Source organism: Chelon labrosus (assembly GCF_963514085.1).
Source record: "Chelon labrosus genome assembly, chromosome: 15".
NCBI lineage: Eukaryota > Metazoa > Chordata > Actinopteri > Mugiliformes > Mugilidae > Chelon > Chelon labrosus.
In genome coordinates this window covers 3,644,917-3,667,776 of record NC_140348.1, presented here as the reverse complement: position 1 = coordinate 3,667,776, position 22,860 = coordinate 3,644,917, and the positions used below count along the sequence as shown (strand labels likewise).

General features: G+C 41.8%; 1 protein-coding gene across 1 annotated transcript in view; it reads right to left on the bottom strand.

Moving 5' to 3' along the window:
- The window catches only part of atrnl1a (attractin-like 1a), a 270,092-nt gene that overhangs the window by 229,149 nt on the left and 18,083 nt on the right, over positions 1 to 22,860 (bottom strand). Inside the window, exons 2-5 of the mRNA XM_084562309.1 lie at positions 10,900 to 10,983; positions 8,678 to 8,791; positions 7,709 to 7,837; positions 2,654 to 2,862 (exon numbers count right to left, since the gene is read on the bottom strand). Coding sequence (XP_084418435.1) covers positions 2,654 to 2,862; positions 7,709 to 7,837; positions 8,678 to 8,791; positions 10,900 to 10,983 — 536 coding nt within the window. The remainder of the gene's footprint in view (positions 1 to 2,653; positions 2,863 to 7,708; positions 7,838 to 8,677; positions 8,792 to 10,899; positions 10,984 to 22,860) is intronic.

Sequence of the window (22,860 nt, the reverse complement as noted above, 5' to 3'; positions counted from 1 at the left end):
TCAGAACACATTTTCAGCACCAAGATATGAGTCCAAGGAAACTGCAGCCTGTCTGCATGTTGTACAGATATAGATCTGTGGATGAGAACAGATCTCCTCTGAAACAATCACCACTGCTGCTGATTGATGAAACACCTTTTGGCTTGAGAATCTTTAGATAATTCAGCCCTTTGACCTTCCCAAAAACAATGATTAATCTTAATGAGCTAAAGCGGGTAGAGCTAGAACCAATTAGCAGGTTTAAGAGATCATCAGACAACAGCAGAGCAACAAAACCACCACCATCCTTTGTACGCGTCATTCTCAAAGAGGATAAAACCCTCGGGGGTTATCTAAGGGTGCAGGAGGGTCTGATAAAACACTCAGCAGGTAACGAGACAAGAGGAGGCGAAACTAATGAAAAACAGTCAATCTCTGATGCAAACTGTATCCAGACCCGCCGCTCTCTGCAGACGGCGGAGGGACGGAAGGGGAGACAAATTGCAGAACATGCTCTTTTCATTAACACAAAAACATATTTTTTGCTGCCAAATGGCGGTTGCTATGGCGACCGTACCTTTACCGCAGCCAGTTTGCGACTCAGACGGCTCCTCTGAGGCTATGCTGCCGTCCCCACCTCATTCATTACACACACCTCTGTCCCACTGAGGCCCCCCACTTTCAGCTTTCTTTCATCACTGATTGATCACTCATAGCATTCAGAAACAAGGAAATAAATCCCGTCAGGCAATCAGATTCTGAGCTGATAAATGTTAATTATATATCTACAAAACAGGTAGGCGTGTTGTTGTTTTTTTTCCTGTGGAAAATAAAAGCTAAGGTCAACAACCTCAAGACAATTATCAAGCAAAAACACGTTGTTTAGTCTATACGCAAGAACATCAGTATGAACTTTAATTGCCATTTATTTGCTGCATTTAATTCACCTGATATCTTCTAACCTGTTAGATTACAGGACACATCAGTTAAATTAATTAATTGAAGGTTAAATTAATAAAAATGTACATCATCTACTTATATATACATATAAACTTCTTCATTATATACATATATCCTTACCTATATATGCATATGTTGTGGTATATTTCATGGTATATTTTCATATATGCATATATCTTTATCTATATATGCATATGTTGTGGTATATTTCATGGTATATTTTCATATATGCACATGTTTTTGTATATTGTATATATGCATATATCCTTATCTATATATGCATATGTTGTGGTATGTTTTATATATGCATATGTACTGGTATACTGTATATATGCATATGTACTTGCACATTGTATACACGCATACGCAATGGTATATTGTATACAGTATATGCACATGTTCTTGTATATCATATATATGCATATGTACTTGCACATTGCATATATGCATATATGCATATATGCATATGTAAATGCATGTTGTATAAATGCATACGCACTGGTATATGCACATGTTCTTGTATATTGTGTATATGCGTATGTGCTGGTATATTGTATATAGTATGCACATGTTCTTGTATATTGTATATATAAGATGATCACCATATGGATAACTTTAGGGTTAATTGAAAGAGCTTTTAGGAAAACAAGAGAAATTGGGAAATGTGGGATTATTGCAGGTTCTATGAGGCCACAGGAGCCATCAGGGGTTCCATTTAAATAAACTTTCATAACATTTTCCCATGATAATGTTTATTTTTTCTCAGAAAAATCTACTTTTTAAAAATGTATCTAATGATTTGGAATTTTTCATGTTGACATTTTTACATTCTAAGGGAACAAATCGGCTTCTCTCTCTCACTCTGCTGCTGTTGTGCTTACACCATCAATCCAGTAGGGGGCACTGCTTCACCATCTAACCTGATTCCACAGGCCCCATGACGTTAGATAATGTTGGATGTCAACAGTCCGAAAAGAAGACACTGTCATCTGTCATTATCACTGAGCCTATGATTGATGCTTTGGAAAACTGAAACACAATCTGAGGTTTCGGCACTGACGCCAAGTCCCAAATAGCCTTCGACAAACTGGAAAGCTGCTGAGAAAAAAAAACAAAAAAAAAAAACAGAAACTGCAGCGTTTCTTAGGAGTGCTTCAGTGTAAAATGATTTTCACTGAGGGCCCCTCATCCCAGATCATAAAAGTTGTTGAGGGCGCTGCTGCCGGAGGAAATGGTTCACAACTGAAACATAAAGAACAAAACTAATGATGCCACATTTATTATGCACCACTAGACAGATTTCCCAGGGTATTCTTTTATGACAGGAACTAATACGGAATCTGGAATAAACAGGAGGAGGGCGGCTGAAGAGCTTTTTTTCTTCTCCTTCTTTGTCTGTTTCCCTTTCATTCCATTTTCTTGTTAATATTGAAAAAAAAACAGACATCAAAAGGATCCTCTTCATGACGGGCATCGCGGGCAGCGCGGTCTCCGTTTGGAGAATAAATAGAACTTGCATTGACCTCATTTGCGCAGTAAATATTTGAAGGTGCAACAATGACATACATACGCCACTTCCCTCCACTCCTCTCTTTTCTCAACAAAGCCCACTATAGAAAGACCAATGAGCAGCTCTTTGAGGCCACAGTTTCCTAAATAGAATCTGTACTCAGTCTGCGGCACGACTCATGCTGCGCCTGTCCTCCTCGTTTACCTTGCCAGCTGTCGTTGCAGACGCAGAGCTTTTCCCCGGTCAGGTCACAGTATCCGTGATCGGGGCTGCCACAGTTGTCTCTGCAGTAAGGGATGTCGCAGGCCTCTCCTTTCCAGTACTCCTCGCACTCGCAGTAGACTCGGCCCGCGACGGAGTTCGCCGTGCTGCATCGGCCGTGGCCGGAGCAATTGTTGGGGCAAGAGTTTATCCTGGGGGAGACACAGTTAGGCAGAAAGTCAAGCGAGATTAGAAGGTTATACTGAACCCAAAGCAAAGAGACTGACTGTAATCCATGCGTCACACGGACCAGAATAGCGACACAAAGCTGCAGATGAGAGAAATGATTTAAAGCCGCACTTTGCAGCGTTTCCATTCACGGTTATTTAAAAGCAACAATACCTGATAAATCCACTGGACACTTCCTGTAGGTATCAGACATTAGTCAGACAAGTTCTAACAAGTGGCTGGAGGCTTGGTGCGGACCACAGCAGAGGGAAAAGAAAAGAGAATACAGGGCTCGCATTCAGGAGACGACCCCAAATTGCTCCTGCTTGTCTGCTGGAAATGTTAAAAGCACAACTGTTATCTGACGTGATAATGAGTCCGCCTGAGTGATTTTCCTCACGGCGTTCAGTCATTCTGGCTCTAAGTGGCCAAAAACATCAATTTCCCTTACAAAATGTCAATATAAACAAAGCGAATGTATGGTTGTACATAATTGCTCTCTTATTATGTTTTCTAAGTCACACAGTTAGGAAAAATAAAGCACTTGTAATGGTAACTGGTAATCGTGAAGAGATATTAGCCTTTGCATTGAAACAACTCCATGTTATTCCTTATTAATCAATGAAATGTCCTTGGATCACCTGTCTTGCCTTGTCTTAAGTCTTATCCCATCAGCCGCTGTGTATTTATAGCATTGTCTTCTCCCTTACCTGCATGTTGTCCTGTTGTACATGCCTATACTCCCAGACTCTGTGAGCCTTGCTTTTCACTTCCCTTTATTACCCTGTTTGTCTGTTGGTTGAATTACACCTTTGGGTTTTAGACTTCATCTTCTCATCACCACAGCAGCTTTTGTTCTTTATTATATTATTAAATTGTTCTCATTTAAGCTGCTCATCCCATCTTTCCTCACTGTGTCTTGGTTCTTCCACTCCCTGCTACACCGTGACAAAAAACCCATAATCACACACAGCAGCAGTCATTTTTGACAGAGATGTACTTCCAGTTTCTGAAGGCTTCCACGTTCCAGTCAAGTGTGACCGTACCTGAGCCCCCTGAGAAAACCGAGATGTGATGTAACGAGAAACAAAGGGACACAGATGGAACTCGACGTATATCATTTTCAACGAGATAAAAGTGAGATCCAGCTACAGCAGCAACAACTGAGACTGAAAATGAGAGAATATCAGCTAAGAAGCACAGGGAGTCTGAGACGCTAGGAAAAAAAAAAGAAATAAAAAAATTATACATAAAAATCCTGCAAACTGTGAACAATGAAACATTGATTTTCCGTAACACTATGCACCGTTACTCTGTAATATCAGATAAATAAAGATGCTAGAGATAGAGAGACTGAGGGGGGAGGACCAGGGGGAGAAAATCATCCTTTGTTAATTCGAAAAGCCGGTTTTCTACTGTGACAAGAGGGTCGTCATGACAACCTTTATCTTCTCTCAGTGTGAGTCTGTGTTGAAAGCCTCGAGGCCACGTGTCCGCGCACCAACTGTCCTCACTCCTCCAGTTCATTCAGGCAACCACGTATCATTCAGTTTTCCATCATGGTCGTCATTGCAGACACAAAGCAGCCTGCTTTGTGTCTGCAGGTAAGAAACAAACCATGAACCACTAAGGATTTCTAGCTTTTGTGTTGCCTCTGCATCTCATTTTCCTGCCGGAGCTACCATCTAGCCCACAGACCTTACACTTGAATATAAAAATCAACTTTCAATGCTCTGGGAAAGTTTACCACTAGGAATCCTCCGCGGAGAAAGAATTCATGAAAAACAGTTATTGTCTACAGTTCAAGGTGTTTCTAGATGCCTTTTTAGGAGGCACAAGGGAGACCTACACAATATTAGAAAGGTGGTCATAATGTTACCTACTTTCAGACTTTGGTCTCTTGTTTGTGTCGGACTGCTTAATTTTAAGATGTAGTTCCTGATATTCAAACCTTTTTTACTTTGATTTCCCACAATGTCAATAACCTTAACAATAACCACAGTTCTTCACCAAGATTAAAGAACTTTTGATAAAAACTTAAATTTTTTTTTAAATACAGACAAACTACAGTTGTATGCTTTGAAAGAGAAGCTACAGAAAAAGGAACATTAATCTTATATAACAGCCCATGAGCCTGTTGCGTACCTTCTCTGTCTTTGTGGAGCTTTTTCACAGCAGACTGACTTGACCACAGGTGACATCACATTTGATTAATGACGGCTCAGCTCCAGTACGTGATCCATTAAGCCACGACGGCGAGCGTTCATAAAAAAAAAACACATCCCTGCTCACCTTTATTAATTTTTATTAATCGCACATTTTTCCAAAGTGTCTCGTCTGAGGAGGTCACTTAAGAAACCGCAGCTGCAGCTCGCCAACGCTGCAAATTAATTAGCTAATCTTGCATTTAATCCACTGCCATCCTTAACCACGTCACATTAGCTAGCTGATGCTAAATGAGGTATTATACTTGACGCATGTTTCAGTACAATGGTCACTATTTGTGGGGGCAGCAATGATGGCTAAGGTGCAGGGAGCAAACTAGACATTGCGACATTACCTTGAACAACAGTTCGTTTTTTTGCTAGTTTGGCGTAGCCAGAGTTTTTATCAGAATATAAACCTGGTTACACTCCATTTGGATGTCACTGTGGTGTGCGTTTCAGCTGGGGACACAATGAAAAAAAACATAGCTCTGATATTCGAATTCAAATTGACCTCCATCCGAAAGATCTGATATATGGATTCGTAATATCCTTGGATCGATTTTTAAAATACTTGCCCTTTCCCGAATCCTCTCATTAGACGTCCCCCTATGGACTGACCTCATTTGGCAGTCTCGCAAGATTTGTAATGCAAAAGCAGTCACAAAAACATCGATAACATGACCAAAACCAACTCAAAAAACGGTCTCGGTCCTGAAAGCTGACTGGATTTATAAGGAATGATGACCGAAAAGAGCTGCACCAAGGGAAAGCCATATGCAAGATGTGAAACTACAGGTAAAATACTGTGGAAATACCACAAATTTCTGGAATCAATGACAGCATTAGTTTTGCTAAAATCTATTTCATATAACTAAGTAAAATAGTTTTGAAACTGAAATATCTCTAAATTAATTGATTTAATAAAATCAGTGGTGGGCCGTCAGGGCCAGCAAAGCCTTCTCTGCAGCCTAAACTTAATCAAAATCACTGACTTACATTTTAATATTTTCCCATTAATCTTATTAAATTATTCCCAACAGCCTTTTCTTTTCATTTTATGGCTTGTCTGTCTCTCAGCTGCAGTGCTCCTGGCAGTGTAACTTTGCATTAGAGCTTTTATCTAATCATATTTCAGCCGTTGAAACACATTGTAATGATGCTGTTGCTTTAACCAATCATATTTCAAGTCGGTATTCTTAGGCCTTCTCTGTGGCCTACGGTAGTGTCAGCGTTTTCGCGTCCTCTGACTGGAGGGTCAGAGAGCCGCTCCATTTAAGCCAAGTTAGCGGTTCATACTCAGCTGTTGCGAGATGCACAAGCAAATCGCCCCCATTAACGTTTTGATAGCTATATTTTGAACTCACAATGGCGAAGGAGGAGATGCTATTGATTTGGTTGGAGATCTTAGAGAGACATTTTCACGGCGGACTTTCCAGGAAAAGCTGGATACTGTGAGGAAAGGCCGCCTAATCCTGAAACTAGCTAGCCTGACCCAACCAAGGGTAGCGACCATAAGCACTACCCTTGGTGGACAGGCTCAGAGGAGAACTCTAAATTGTTTCTTAAGTTCTGGTGAGTAAAATGAATTATATTTACATCTTTTATGTATATTTTTGCCCTTTTATTGGGTCACATGAGTGAGAGGAGACTTTTTGAATTCTTCTAAGTGAGTTTCTTACTTTAGTAATGGCATTCATCTGATGGTTTCTATAGCAGTGGCGTTATAACAATCGTATTAAGAGGTGCCTTGGACAAGGTCGGAGGTCACCGAAGGCCTAGGTGGAAAATGCACGGCTGAATAAAATTGATTCAGGAAATCTATAGCAATATCCAGCCCTACTGGGTGGTGCTCAAATGATGAGTATGACTATGTTGCTATGATATGATTGACCCAGCAGATCTTTGCTGGAGCATAATGAGTGCTAAATGGCGCAACTCCAGACCAACATTCCGCCACAAAATAAATAAAAAAAAATGATGGGCAGTCTTGGAATGTGCGATAAATTCAAACATTTACGATTCAACCATTATACTGATTATACTGTCAGTGCAATCACATAACTCACTATTAAAAGAACATTACTAAACTCTATTGAAACTTTACTCTTTCTAAGCAGCAAAATGAACAGTTACCCTGTCACTGAAATCAGAAATGTCCAAACTGGTTCTCTCTCCATGGAAAGCATGGCCGGTATGCGAACTTGCTGCACCAGTGTTATTGAAAAAAAAAAAACAGACTACGTATACAGACTCATTCCGATTGCGCTGCAGCATCTGCACTTCTGAAAGGTGCTACCATAGCACCTTAGACCTGAGAGTCTATGTGAACCATGTGGTCAATTTGCAGCCATATTGAAATTGCAGCAAAGGGATGGGTCAGCAGCACTCCATGGTTGATGCTGTTCCCATATTTCTGATTCTTAATGTAATAAATGTTTTATCACTTCCAGCAGCTTATTTGCTGCTAAGAGCACAGAGGTTGCGCTGCAAAGTTGGGCCTCTGATTCTGTCGGTATTACACACTAAATTGATTTGAGCATTAAAAATATTGATAATTGGAGATTTAAAGCCTTAACAGACAAAGGTAAGATAGGGAAGGAGAAAAAAAAGAGTCTGGACGTACGAGTAGGCTATGCTGAAACCGGTCAGGTTGTAAGCCGCATCGCTGAAGAAGTGAAGCAGAGCATAGCCGGACGTCGTCACAACCTCCGGGACCGTCTCGTTAGTCCTGGTCTCCGGCACCACCAGACCACTGTGAAAGACAGAAAGGGAACAAGACGTAGACATGACAGACAAACAAAAAGTCACAATACTATAATGGGTTTTCAGTTGGTTTCTTTTTTGTTTTTTATGTAGTCTGAAAGCACCACCAGATGAAAAGAGCTGCATTTCAGCAATTGCAGGACATCACGGAAAATATGAGTGATTCGCTTAAGAGGATATATTTTGAGAGTTTATTCTTTGGTTGGGCTGTTACTTTTGAAACATGCCATAGACTGCAAATATACCACTACCCACATTAAGTCTGAGCTTCTCCCTTCCATTGCCGTCAATGCAAATTGTATCTAACCATGTAAAATTAACAATACAAGCACACCTACTGTAGGTAGGTAACAATGCTCCACAACTCTTGATTGTGTTTAATGAAATTGCAGATTTTTTTTTTTTTCTTGGAACGGTCCACATGAACCCCTTCAAGTAAACTCTTACCAGGAGATACACCTCAGTGGATTAGAGTGGGAAGTGGGAGGTTGGTAAATTATTGCGGTATTACAATTTTTTAATGAATTTGTGTGAAATGAAAGAGTCCCACCCACATGCTTGTAGATTGTCCTTTGGGGAGAAAAAAAAACGCAATAAGCTCTGGAAAAAGAAGTGGCATTCAGGGATAATGGGAGTAATTGCACAATTTTTTTTTCTATTATCGCTGTATTGTGGTATGGTGGTAATTATGCGGCCCATTGTTTGGCCATATGTGGAGTCATTTGACTGCACAAGTGCAGATTTATTGGCGCCTTTGAAGCGGTGCCAAAGGCTACCTGAGTCATTTCCATATTTCCTCCTATTCCTATACAGAGTAGAAGGCTCTTACCTGAAGACTGCAATCAAAGGGGCATAAATGGAGTCTCCGTCATAGACGTACATGTGGTCCCAGCTGCACTCCGTGGCAAAGTGATTGAAGCGCAGCCTGAGTGCTGCATTAGGACTGGGTGACAGGGAGAAAGCAGAGAGAACACAGAATAGCTAGAGATGACAAAAATACAGCTGATGAATATGTATTACCTATATCCTTCACATGATTCTTACTTTTCAAAGCCATCTCTGCTGTGGTTAAGATCATAAATTGAAACTGCAGGGACTCAGAAAAGCTTTCTGCTATATTACAGTCCTTGTGAAGAGTGCCATATTGTTAATACATCTCCCAGAAGCCGTAGTTGATATGTGTTCACATGAATAATGTTTGTGCTTGAGGATCCTGGTTATGTGTTTACACGTGTAAAGGTTACATTCTGGTTTCGGGACGCCTGAAAAATGCTCTCATCTCCGTTTTGATAAACATGCATGCTAAATGGAGCACAATTAACACCGTGCAGGTAAACACTAGCCGGGTGTAGCTACTTCTGTACACAATTAGATAGTCCTCCATCCAATCAGAGCCATTTTGTCGTAAACAAATTCAACTCCACAGCACTCAGATGACACATACGAAGCATAGACTGTATATAAATATGAACCATGCGTCCTGCTTCCTTGCTTTGGCCAAACTGACGCTACTTTCCTGGGGATACGGGTTTCGGCATTTTGCGAGTCTGGAGCCAGAGTCTGCGTAGAGCAACCAGGACCGTAATATCGATAACCCGCTCACAATTCTGCCAGACTCACTCGCGTTTTCGTTGAATTAATACTGCACTCTGCTCTGCCTCCACCAGTTACAAGGAAATGTTGGATTAGACACTGTACTTCTTTCTTTTTTTCCTTTTACAACTCTCACAGTCCCATGGGACGTTTTACAGCTAGCATGACTGGTAGTCACCATGATGTCATTTATTATTTAAACGGCTAAATGAAGGTGAATAAACAAGAACATTGACACTGTACGTCTCATACGTGTTCACTGCAACCACAGTACACCACAATCCTGCTATTATAGATCCTTTTAAGCAGCTACTTCCATGGCTGAAAATGAAGTCAACACGTGAGTGCCAATAATTTAACATAAGGAATAAACAGGTACAAAAAAGAATTTCAAGGCAACTGTATGTGGGAGAACTTTTTCTTCTAATTCACCCATTTAAGGCTTAAAGTTATGTATATTTAAAGGGGTGACTGGAGTGATTTTGCCCATTTCTGAATTAGAACAGAGTGCAGATGGGGACGGCCAAAACTGTCCGAGGGTTTGTCCATTTCTTGGATTCTACCAGTAGCGGTAGTTCATTTTTATTATTTCTCATGGTTAAGTGGAATGTTTATCCAACATTGGACGCTGAAATATCTTGTCATTAGTTTTGTTTTTGTAGAGTAGCCTACTTGCCAAACTCAGAATTTTTGTCCTAATCAAATTTGAGGTCACGACAAAATCACTCTGACTCATTTTCTGGAGACCCAGAACATCTACACTAAACTGAACTGACATAGAGACACACAAATATGCAGATATGGTGCAATGCATGTGTTCATGCTAGGCCTAAAAATTCCAAACAAGTCTGAAAAAAGCACTGTTCTTCAAATGGATTCCTGCAGCATATTCCAATCCACGTTTAAAACCTTTTGAAGCAAATTAGGGCTGATTCTAAATAAAATGAGCTTGACTTGTAACAACATTTCTTTTTAGCTAACAGGCGCCGCTAGCGTGGCTAAAATTGTTCGCCGAGTACGTTAAGGACACCAAGGTGTTCTCTTAAAGATTTTCCAAGGAGGTCATGAACATCTTCAGTGCTTCGCCCACAGTCAGACAGAATAACCGTTCATTTGTTGTTTTGTCCCAGATGTACCATTGGATACCTAACATTTAGTGTCTGCAGGCGCTGCATGTCAGTAGCAGAATAAAACAACAAATGCAGCTCTTCACATTTAATTACGCAGCCATCACTACGCGCGTTCAGTATGTACAGCATGCATCTCTGAGTAGTAAATGGGCACAAAGCAGCTCTGGAGCACAATAACTACATTGATAGACAAACTCCATCTATTTACGCAGCAATAAAGCTCCCTTTATCTGCAACCCTTAGGCCGCACACAAAAACAAGTTATTATCCTAGTGGAACTAAGTAAGATAAATGATTAGATGAGCGAGATAAAAACATTGGTACTTACTATCCTTCTATTAACCAAGTGCATTTGGTCTTGTACTTGTAGTTTACTGGGCCATCCGTGAGAGAGCCGGACAGGTCTGTTAGTCTGTAAAAAGAGATACAGAGGAATTACTTTGATATTTAATGATGATGCCACAGTTTAATGATGATGCTGTTTAATGTGGTCTGCCCCCCCGCTGGAATCTGATCTTGTGACCCCTACGAAGATAGAGATTCACTCCAACATCAGAGACTCTCTGTCAGTCAGATCATGGGACCTTTCATAATTAAAACCACACTAAATGTTTAATTTAACTACCAGATCAAGGATGACGCAGTGATTAGATGAAGGGAAAGCGGACGAGAGGGGAGTCAGGAATTTAGCTTGCAATCAACTGAAAATAAAAGGATGGTGTGTTTTGTTTTTTTTTCCCCCGAACACAGACTTCCACACATCATCTGAGAAAGCAAAACATAACAATTTAAACAATCCCTTTGACATTTCAGAAGCTGAAATACCAAATGAAATGCTGGTCCTTCATTAAAAGTGCATTCATGTGTAGCAGTTGAAAAAAAAAAGTTGTTTACATGCGCAGCTTTGTTTTAACAAGATCGCATTCTGAAGCTGATCGGATCCAACTTCGTGCACCACATTAATGTGTCAGCTGACTTCCTGTTTGTTTTCTGTTGCCTGCATGCTTACAGCTAGTTTCTCTTTCTGCATTACACAGTAAAATCAGAATGGGAATGGGATGTTTTTACAATGCAGCCACCAATAGCAACTTCACAGGCTAATGAAATATTAAACAGTTAACACTTGCAAAGCATGATACTGTATGTTTTACCTAGGGCACTTACAAAGAAAATTAAAAAAAGAATCGTCTGGAAGGAGAGCAAAGATTAGCAGCTAGCATGGCTCTCTTAAAAGTAAATCTAAAACTCTAAAGCTTACAATTTCTTTAATTATTACATTTTTTTTTAATTGTGCAGGAACTGTTGGTGAGTTTAACAGAAGTTGCATGATATTATTACTTCTTGACAAACAGAGCCAGGCAATATTTTCCACCAGCTTCAGACACCAACCAACGAAAAAGGCGGGAAAAAATAATGACTCATATTAGGGCTGGGTTTGAAAAACAAGAAAAGATTTTCCATTTCAAATTGATATTCTTTTGAAAGATGTAATTATTTCGTAAAACCCTCTGATACATTTTTTCTAAATACACAACATTTCCTTCAACTTTAGAAATCTCACAAGACTGTCACGCAATAATATTAGTCCATGTGTGAGGGAGATCCAAAATCTGACAAAAGCTCCAACTCTGAGCTCCAAGATGATTGGATTTTGAGAAGAGCTGATCAAAAGAAACAAACACATGCGAGGTGTGCCAACTACAGACAAAATACTGTTGAAATACTACAAATCAGAAGTGATACCCAGCCCTAGCTCATGGTTTGCGGCTTGTGTTTGATACTGTGAAGCGGGCAATGAGAAAAGATTTTGGAGAACCAAGGAAACCCATAGTAAGCTGATTTTAATGTTTTAAATTATTTACTCATTTAGTAAATTAACACTTTTCCTCACTTTCCTCAAATTTTAAGCAGCTTTGTCAAGGATGAGAGAAAATTCTGCCACTGTATTTTGTATTGCAACCGTTTCTTGTGATATACAGGTTAGTATGTGCACAGCACCTATACGGTACATAAATAAATTCTTTTAATTTTTTTTTTTCAGCAAAAAAAGATCTGTGCCTCAAATTACCTGTGTTCACCATATTTAGCCCTGACAGATTTTTTTATCCTTCACCTCTTTTTACCTCCCATCCAAGGAAGTGTCGCAACAGCCCAAGCAGCACCACATGCCTCCGTTTCATTATCACCTCACAGATATCCAGCGCTCACACGCGCAGTAACGCGTGCATCAGGCACTCCATTGAAATGGATGTCCCCGCTCTGAGGTGCGGCCAAATGGAGAGCAGCCCCATTCATGCATCACAGACACCACCAGTCCTTTCATTATTCAACTCTGGGTTAATGTAGGTTGTACTTTCTCTTAGTATGATAAAAAAAAAACAACAAAAAAAGAACGTTTGGGTCCCCATATGCCAGAATGGCATATAATATATTTCTAACCTGTAGAAATAATGGCAGAAAAAATGATATTCTTTCCTGTGCCAGCAGGGATAACAGGTGTCTCAGCCTGAGCTTTGACCGAAGGCACCATGGTTGGCAGAATAACAATAACACTATGCTCATGAGCAGATTAAACATGACATCCCACTAATGTCAAGGTACGTTACTGGCGCACATAACTGTTGCCATAGCAATCCCGAAAGGGCATAATCTAATAACCACAATGATGGCGTGCGTGTGCGCAGTAAAAAAAAAACAAAAAACAAAAAAAACTGCCACAGCTGTCAATCAAAGTGGAGGGAATAGGTGCAAATGGAGACACAGCCACACATACACACACATGCGCAATGCAACATATCAGCTTCATGAGCAGGGAAGACATCGCAGCCTCCCTCCAGTTGGACAGTATGTTACTGTCTGAGTGTGTGTGTGTGTGTGTGTGTGTGTGTGTGTGTGTGTGTGTGTCACTGTAGGCTATGCAGTCACACTGGCACACATCGGGACCAGAAATAGAGACGGAAAGAAAGAAAAATGGATTGAGACTCATTTTTATTGTGCGTTTTCTGGGAAGAAACATAAAATGAGATAAAAAGAGACGATAAAATAAAGCAGTCAATAAAATCTGATAGAATAAACAAATCATAAAGCGGGTCAGAGACCAAGAGCTCGTTTAGATGCGCAACTCAAACCTCTTTTCACTGTTGTTGTGACCACTTCAGCATCAGCGGTCCTCTCCCATGATAAGACAGTGAAACCATCCTTGTGAGGTGGGGCGTTCCCATTCGTACATCTCCATGGTCTTCAAAAATAATTTTAATTTGGTTAATTTCAATATAATGTAAGCCTTGTTGTCAGGTGAAACGTGAACCGAGTGTGGTGGCACTTCTTTTAACTTCTCATTTATCTACTGCATCCACTGCCGTTTGTCTTATGAGCTTTGAACAGGAGGCAGCAGTTAAACTGATCGCAGTCCATAGACTGTATATAAATATGGACAATGCGTCCCCACTTCCTTCCACTGGCCAAACTGACACTATTTTCCTGGGGATACAGGCAGCACCATCTTGCGACTTTGGAGCCAGAGTATGTGCAGTACGGTGGGAGCAGAGTCATGCGGAGACATGATATTGATGCCCCTCCCACACTTCCTTCAGACTCACTCGCGTTTCTGTTTAATTAATACTGTGCTCTGTTCTACCTCCACCAATCACAAGGAAGTGTTGGATTATACACTGTACTCACAAAATTGTTTTTATAACTCTCACAATCCCACAGGATGCTTTACGGAGCGGCTAGCATGGCTACTGGTCGTCGCCATTGTGTCACATCCTGTCTCTATAGCATTAAATAACTAACTAAAACGAAACTTATCCAAAAAATGGACGCTTGAACAGACATCAACGTCATATTAACTACCTATGATGACTGAAACCATCCTTGAAAAAAAAAAAAAAAGTTTTAGTTCTGCCCAAGTCCCATCCACTGACATGGAGGAGGCAGAGCTTATGACCTATACTGCAGCCAGACACCAGGGGGAGCTCTACTCACTTTTGAGGAGCAGTTCCTCCGTCCATCTTTATACAGTCTATGATCGCAATGCGTAGACAACCTCCAAATAGGTGCATTGCACCTACTCTAACATCATTACAAATTCACTGGTTTGAAAAGGCATATCTAGTTAATATTAAAAATAGCACTTATTCGGCCAGACCTGACATTCAACTCAGAGCTGTAAATTACCTCCATCCTAATTTTCCTGTTTGTTTTCGATTTCAATTACATGTGGTTGTTGGAAAAGTTTAGAGTGGCAACTAATAATGATTGTTATTTCTAGCCATTGCACCATTTGGTCTATTAAACAGACCACTTGATGGTAGCTCATCCGGGTGATCTGACTCATTGTTTCAGTTCTGGAATGGTTGAAGCTCAGATGGCAGTTGTGCATTAATGAGAGCAGCCGCTGCCTCGCCATTCTTGCCTCGCCCCCTTCAGTGGCACAGCTGCTGTCACGCTTACATCACTTACAACCTCAAAGCGTCTTAAAGGAACTGTAGCTGTACGCCGGCTCATTTTTTTTTTTTCTTCAAACAACAAGCAACTCAGTGAGCGCAACCAACATTTGACCAACCCATTCGATTCTGGCTCAGAAAGCCAAACAAAATGACTGTTCTGTCCTTTTAGTTGGGGCTCACAACAACACACTCTCATCACCCTCCACGCATGGGATTAAGAGCGCGTCGGCCAAATGTGCCGTTTCTGTGGAAGCGGGAGAGAAAGCGACGGAGAGCAAACAGATTGCAGCACAGCGAGACGCAGGCCACGTTAGATAATAAAATCCTGCCAGTGGAACGCAAGCACACAGATATGCATACACTCACAGACACGGCAGATAAAGAGGAGGTAAAAAGAGATGAATAGGGTGTTCATCTCTTTTGTTTTTTCTTCTTTCTTCATCTTGCTGCATCCCTCCTTTCAGCCTCAGCCGATCACAGTTAGGTTCACCGGCTATAATCCCAGCTTAAAAGGCAAATATTCATGTCATGCTGCAGTAATGCCTGACTTAAATGATACTGAGGATGAAGACTCTTTCTTGGTGATAAAACGTAAATAGAACAGACCTGCTTTGCTATCTCACGGCATCGCAGCTACCTGCCGCCCCTTTCGTAAAAAGACACAATCACCAGTTTGCTTCAATCAGGTGCAGACTGTAAGAATCTCTTTCCATGAATGGGTGTCACGGAGACGCCGCTCACCGATCACACATGCTGTATTTACCCCATCAAACGGATGACTAAATGCACCATCGTACGTGCAGCAATGTTGTGCTGCAAGCTTTTACTGTGAAGGCAGAGCAGAACAAAGGATGTAATATTGTAGTCAAATGCTTATCACATAAACTACACAAATACAAAACAAGGCCTGTTTACGTTTGTCTTGCACTGGCACCATTTCGTCCTTAAAATAAATCTCAAATGTGTTTTTTTTTTGTTTGTTTTTTTGACACAGAGCTGTAAAAGGTGAAGGCGGGCATCATCAGAATATTTGACATGCCTAAACAACAAAAATCACAAAAACCCTGCACTTCCTTTCCAGCATGGTTTAAATAACATATTGTAAAATCGCGTGCCAAAAAAACAGGCCGCAATCTGCACAGCTCCACCCAAATCTGCCGCCAGTGCAGATCCTGTGTTTTTGCAGTTGAAAATGCAGAGATGAGAGAGGAACGACAAATGTTTCAGGAGCTTTTTTTTGCAGCGTACTGCTACATGAGCTGCTGGGGGGTGGGGGTACTCAAGAGGACGGAGCCTATTCCAAATTAGATTAAGCGAGAGACAGGGACAACTATTCACACACTAATTCCGGGCAATTATCAACTTAGAATATTCCATTAAGTAAATCTGCATGTGTCTGAACTGTGGAAGGAAACTGGAAAACAACACATGTAAAAAGAAATAGCGCTGTCTTAGCAAACGGAAATCATGAATCTTCCAGTAAAACATTAAACTCGGGCCAAGTTCCCTGCTTACACATTTTTTTGCGGTTGGTCTGGAGTCTCTTCATTTGGAACTGATCAAAGGCCAATCAAATTGTTTCAGCGTGATGGGACAGAAGAGCAACAGTGGTGTAGTCATACATGTCATCAGAAGTTTAATTTGTTCACGACAAAATGGCTGCCGTCGGAGAAGCTAGCTGTTTAGCTGCTAGAAATTTGACAGGAAATAACTCATACATCACATAATTCAGTGATCTGATTGGTTGCAGGACTATCCGATTGCACTGGAGATTTCAATGGAGTGTTATCAGACTCACATGCTAAAAAGAGTTAAGTCTGGCTACATCAAGCTAGTTCAACTCACAACACGCCACAGAATACTCAGCGCTAGAGCTGGGACAGAGCCTTGGTTTGGTTCTCCTCCTGGACTTCTTTGGTTAAGTGAATATGCAGACAGTCTCAGTCTATGAAAGGACGATCCCATTCATAGTTAATGTGGAGCTGACCGGAGTAGACTCCTACAGCCCCAACAAACCATCACTCCAAACACCTCTGGCTTTAGTCCCTCCAAAACAAACCTGGAACAGGAGAAGACGGCGCACGTGCACATGCATGGAGGCATGAAGCCAGCACTCACAGCCCGCTGAAGTTAAATGCGGCAAGAGTTCGCCACGCGAAGCCACATCTTTTGTAGAAATGACAGGACTGGAGTCAGGGTTAGTGCATGAATACATACATACATACAGAGGAGGGAACGGTGAGAGGACGATGGTGGCAGAGCTAGCGGGGAGATAAAACAGATACAGGGACGAGAGCATGAGGTGTAGAGGAAGAGAGTCCAGCACCTTTTGAAATATTCATCTGCACCGGGTGAATAATTGATGCCCTACAGAAGACAGATGCACGAAGGATAGACAGACAAATGGATAGAAAAAGAGCAAGAGTGGGCAGACAGATCAAGAGAGGGAGAGAACTCAATATCTTAAGGTAGCAAAGGTACAAATCTCCCGTTTCATTTACTCTGTCGCTTTAAAGGTCAACCCCCCCCCAAACACACACACATTCTTTCTAATGGAAGGCCTTCACTCACCTCTTCGTCTATTCAAATAAAAAAAATTGTATTTCAAAGCTGAATTACTCTTACTTCTTCACCCACCCCATAAATTTTAAATCTTCCTGGACTGTTTCCACGTTCGATTGCTGCATCCGCTTTACTCTCTCAAGTTATTGATCGTTTTCAGCTACGACTAAACGTTTGAAAGAAGAAATAACAGGATCTCCCTCGTAAAAATGAAGAATATATATAAGGAATATAATAATATAATAATACAATAAAACATCCTGCCGGCATCTAAGGCGCAGCCTCCTTTGGTCTCGTATGACCTGCAGCTCAGTAGTCGTTTAGCAGACGTTTATTTCCTCTGATCGCTGTGTAGCGGATGTCACCAACTCGATTTTCTGGCTTCATGACGTCCGTCTACTTGTAGCCTGGTTCTCTCTCTTGTAGCCCTGGTAGCCACTGTTCGACAAAAGCCACTTAAACTTTTCTTAAACCTGCAACAGCTGTTAAAAGTTGGCTGACGCAAGTCCAATATTCACTGACCTTTAGTTCTAGTCTGTCTGACTATTTAGATACTAAATGCTCCACTCTGCTCATTGACTAGTGTCCGAGGGGCCGTTCAGACTTAGTCATTTGAACGTGTCCGTCTTGATCTCATCACAAGTAACCAGACAAAAATATTGTGTTCACACCTGACATCATAAATGTGTCTCTTACTTCGCTTCCAAACATTGGCAACTTATTTTCTTGTTCTTTTGCTGCTTATGGCGCAAATTACACAGTTAGGTGTAGCCGCTTGTTGGCGATAGCCATAATCTCTGCAGCTATTAAGGCATCAGCAGAGCCTTTAAGTATAGTGGAAAGGGTTGAAGTCACATGGACACACATGACAGTGTTTGATTTGGAAACCAACAAAAAAAAACATCTCAGACGTCAATGATGAATGAATTGCTTAAATATAAGAGGAAGGAATTTATATCAGTTGAACTTTGCTGTGAATACATCTGAAGGGCAAAAGGTGCCACATTCCTTTAGCAAAGAAGCAGTAAACGTCTTTACGTTGCTCTGCTGCTTTAAACAGTCTGCCAGCTGTTAAAGTGAAACATCAGCTTTTACTTCAGTTCATTCATGTTTTAAGGAAGAGCATCAGGGCCATTCCTTTGAGGGTTTGGAGCATCAGAGGACCCCAAAAAATGCAAAACACCGTTCAAACACTGCGGCTCCCAGAAGCCCTCGAGGCTGTCTCAGAAACTGGACTTCTGCTATCTATAGCGCCATAGTGTCACACTGTGTTCCACTGCCACAGCCAATGCATCAGCATATTTAAGATTTAATGGGCTTTAATGGCCCCAGTAAGGAAATCAAATTACAATGGTATTAGCTTTTAAGGAGTAGCAGTACTGTGCAGTGACACCCTGACTGTCTCCCTTCCTGAATGCATTAGAGGACTAAAGTTGAGCAGACTGTCCGGTCATGTAAAAAGAAAACAAGATAATGAAGTTACAAATTGAGCTGACAGGACAGTGTGTCTTACAGTATGCACAAAATCGGCCTCGCATCGATTTCCTGCTCCTCCACTTCGACCGCGCCGCGCGACGGCACGGTGACACATTCAACCAAGACAGAAATACATAATCAGCAACCACAGTCTCACAAACACAAAGACTCTCGGCGACAACATGGAGTCAGCTGAGAGTGACATCAACGTGAGTAACACAAAGACGCACACACGTCTGCGTTTTCATTCCCCAACCCTTTCATCGTCGGCAACCCTCCAACCCTCCCAAACTGCAAACCATAAACTCACCTCTTAACGGAGCGGGTATCGCCCAGAAGTTACCTCACTTTGCAAAAATCTCCTCCCTCATGACAACACACACTTAAAAAAAAAGTAATCAGAAAAATTCACAGACTTGAAAATCCTCCAAGAATAATACCACTCCCTGACTATATAGCCCTAGATTACCATATTTAGAAAACGCAGCCCATGGCGGTGACTCATTCCAGAGAAGCATATAATTCACAACAATGCACAACATAGTGGAGTTCTCTCTGGGGCCAGTCAAAACCCTCCCAAGGTTTAGGAACACAACCTGTGCTCCTGCAGCCTGACTACACTCAGCAATGATTTACCAATAAAAGATGCTGTAATGGTCAATCTCAAAGTAGAAACTCTACAAATCCAGGCCGGCTCTTCGCCAGCATCTCCCGTGAATCCAGTCAATAAATTTGTTCATGAAAGGTTTTGTTCGGTTCAGCTGAGAGAAAAAGCCTCGACTTGGAATTAATCAAGGAGCGCCTATTTCAATTCTGAACGTGTTGTGAGTTTGTTCAAAGAGCTGGAAATACCGTAGCGGAGGAAAGTCAGCTCGCTGCCACAGAGGGATTCGAAGTAAAGTTCATTTTTCCGAGGTCATGTCTCCGCCGGCTGAGAGTTTCTGCTCAGAGGGCATCAGGACCCTTTCACTGAGTTCTGTTCCCATGTTTCTAACGATCACAGCGCTGCTTAGTCTGCAGTGTTCTGCTGGAAACTTGATGAACAGCCAAATTTCTAGCAGGTATACAATGGCTGCAGGTTGATGTAGTTCAATAAGTCCCAGTGATGCGTGAGCAGCTGCTGCACGTAAGCATTCATCTTTATTGTTGGGCCTTCTCATATTTTCTGACCCAGGTATCAAGCCACGGTGGGACATCATTGAAAAACATTTTGTGGGAAAACTGCAAGACTTTCTTTTTAATGATGACTGTTAATAAAGGGAGTATGTGCCACCAGGTCTCCAGTCTATCACAGGGCTAACACAGAAAGACCATTAACAGTGACATCCACACCTACAGATAATTTAGAAGCAACGATTCCTCTAAAGTGCAAGTTTTTGGACCATCACAGTCAGGTCTTCTTCAGTCTTCAAGTAGTTCTTCAAAGCTTTTAAGTGTTTTTGGGCTTCGTCTCCTGCTGCAGCATGAATCATTCTTCACAGCATGTTTCTGAAGAGCGGAGTGCTGCTTGCCCTTGGCCGGGGTGGTGCATCCACTCCAGGTGTCCAGCTATAGACCTGAATCTTCCCGCCGGCAGCATGATTCACTGTGGCACTGATGCACTGCGGTGTCCTCCTCTCTCCTTTTGGTCCATGTCCCAGTAAATAGCACTTTATCTCCATCACCCTTGTGAATATCTGCCCTGTCTTAGTCCAGCCCAAGTGTTTATCCTTTTTGGGTGGTTCAGAGACGCTACCCTGTCCTCTGAGACTCTGCTTGACAGATCGTGGTTGCTTAATAGGACGTTTGCTAACTTGCGACTCGTGCTTTTTATTAAGTAAATTCGGTCTCTGTGATGGAGCTGCTTTTCCGTCTGCCAGTGGGCAAAGCTTGTATTGATCTTCTAAAGGAGCTTTGAATACAACTGATCCAGTTTTCACAAAGTGTTTTGGAGCCCCGTGCCCTGTCCCCCTTAGGAACCTTCAATCTCCATGATTTGATGCTGAGAAAGCCTCCCTTTGCTCAAACAACGATCTGACTTCTGACTCTTTCATTGAGCTCTGGTGCCGTGTTTCCTACCAGCACGGTGTTGCTTGGTCAGCAATGTTCTGCTGGAAACATGTACGGTATTATTTCTGAGAAGGCGAACAGTGGCTGCAGGTTGATTTAGCCTCCTATGATTCAAGCGTCACGTGAACGCTTCTTCACTGGAAGGGAATCTGAGTTCACATGAGCGAGAAAGTTGATTTGCTTTAATAGAAATAGAGCACAGAAGGGGAGCTGAATATTTGACATTTCTTCTCCAGTGTGCAGGAAACAGTTTTTTATTTCTGGATGTAATATCTCTGACACACTTGAAATTTCATGTAATATTCAGTCTGGTTATTCAGTGCATTTCAATCATCTGTGCAAATCTCTAGCTCCAATCCCCGGAGGAAACGGATTAAGTGTGTTCTCGGAGCTTTATATACCGACTCTGTCCCGCCACAGATGCTTTTACAAGAGTCCACACGGTATTTCTCATGTGCAGTTTAATCTTGCCACTGGTAATACATCCAATTTCCCATTTCCACTCCGTTTATGCTTGTATTAAGTTCAAACACTCTCCTGATAAAACTGTAAGCAATATTATCTGTGACACCTCTTGAGAGCCTTGCAAAACTACGCTGCTGGATAAAACACACCGAAGATAGCGGAAGAACTGCGCAAAGTCGGTGATGGATAACCAGACAACCCAGATATGACGGCCGCATTGTTCACACTGACAACGATGCGCGCACACACACGCATGGAGAGGTGCAGGGGTCCCCGAGCTGGGGCCAACAGTGAAGATTGAGAGATCTTTGTGTAGCGCGTGTGTGTGTGTGTGTGTTCACCCGTGTGTGCATCAAGGGAGAGCAAAAAGAGGAGATGAATGACCAACAATTGAATAACCTTGACCTTCTCTGCAGATATCCTTTATTAAAAATCAAGAAAAGCCCTTCTCCTGGGAATAACGAGGGCAGAGAGCGAAAGTGCATGTGTGTGTGTGTGTGTGTGTCTGCGTCGGCGCGTTTGTGTGCGAGAGCGTGAGTGTGTATGATTGATGTTACTGGGTCTCTATCACCTACGGCGTAGTCACGGTCCAATGGCTTTCACACCACCGCATCATTCATCGCGAGCTCCTCCGATCTCGCTCGCTCTCGCTCTCTCTCTCTCTCTCTCTCTCTCCCTCTCCACACACACAAAACACACTTCATATGAATCCTGTACCTCAAATAAGGTCAGAGTAAAGCTAATAGGAACATGGCCCGTTTAAATATAAGGCGGTCGACTGAAAGAGAGAAGAAAACGGGGTAAACAAGAAAGAAAACAAGATGACATTAAGAATCAGGAAAGAAAGAAAGAAAGAAGAAGGGGGAGGGCAGAAAGGGAGATAGCAGAAGGGAAAGAAGAAAAGAAAGTTAGGAACAAGAAGGATGAAATTAATCGGGATGCGGGAAAATATGACATGACACAGGAAAGAAATTAAAAAGAAAAAGCGAGAAAAGGAGAGAAAATGAGGAGTATAAAAGAAATGAAACAAGGACAAAGAAAGGGTGACTAGGACAGAGAGGGGGAAGGAGAAACTTAAAGGAATGCAGACAGCAGAAAGCAACACAAGGACAGAAGAACAGGAAAGGAAGGAAGGAGAGAGAAGACAAGAAAGGAGCTGTCGAAAAGAAGATATAAAGAGCGTAACCCCTCCACCCTCCCCTCCACTATCACACACACACACACACAAACACACCGGCAAGCTGCATATCGATGTGAACATCCATACACATGAGGTGACTTTGCTC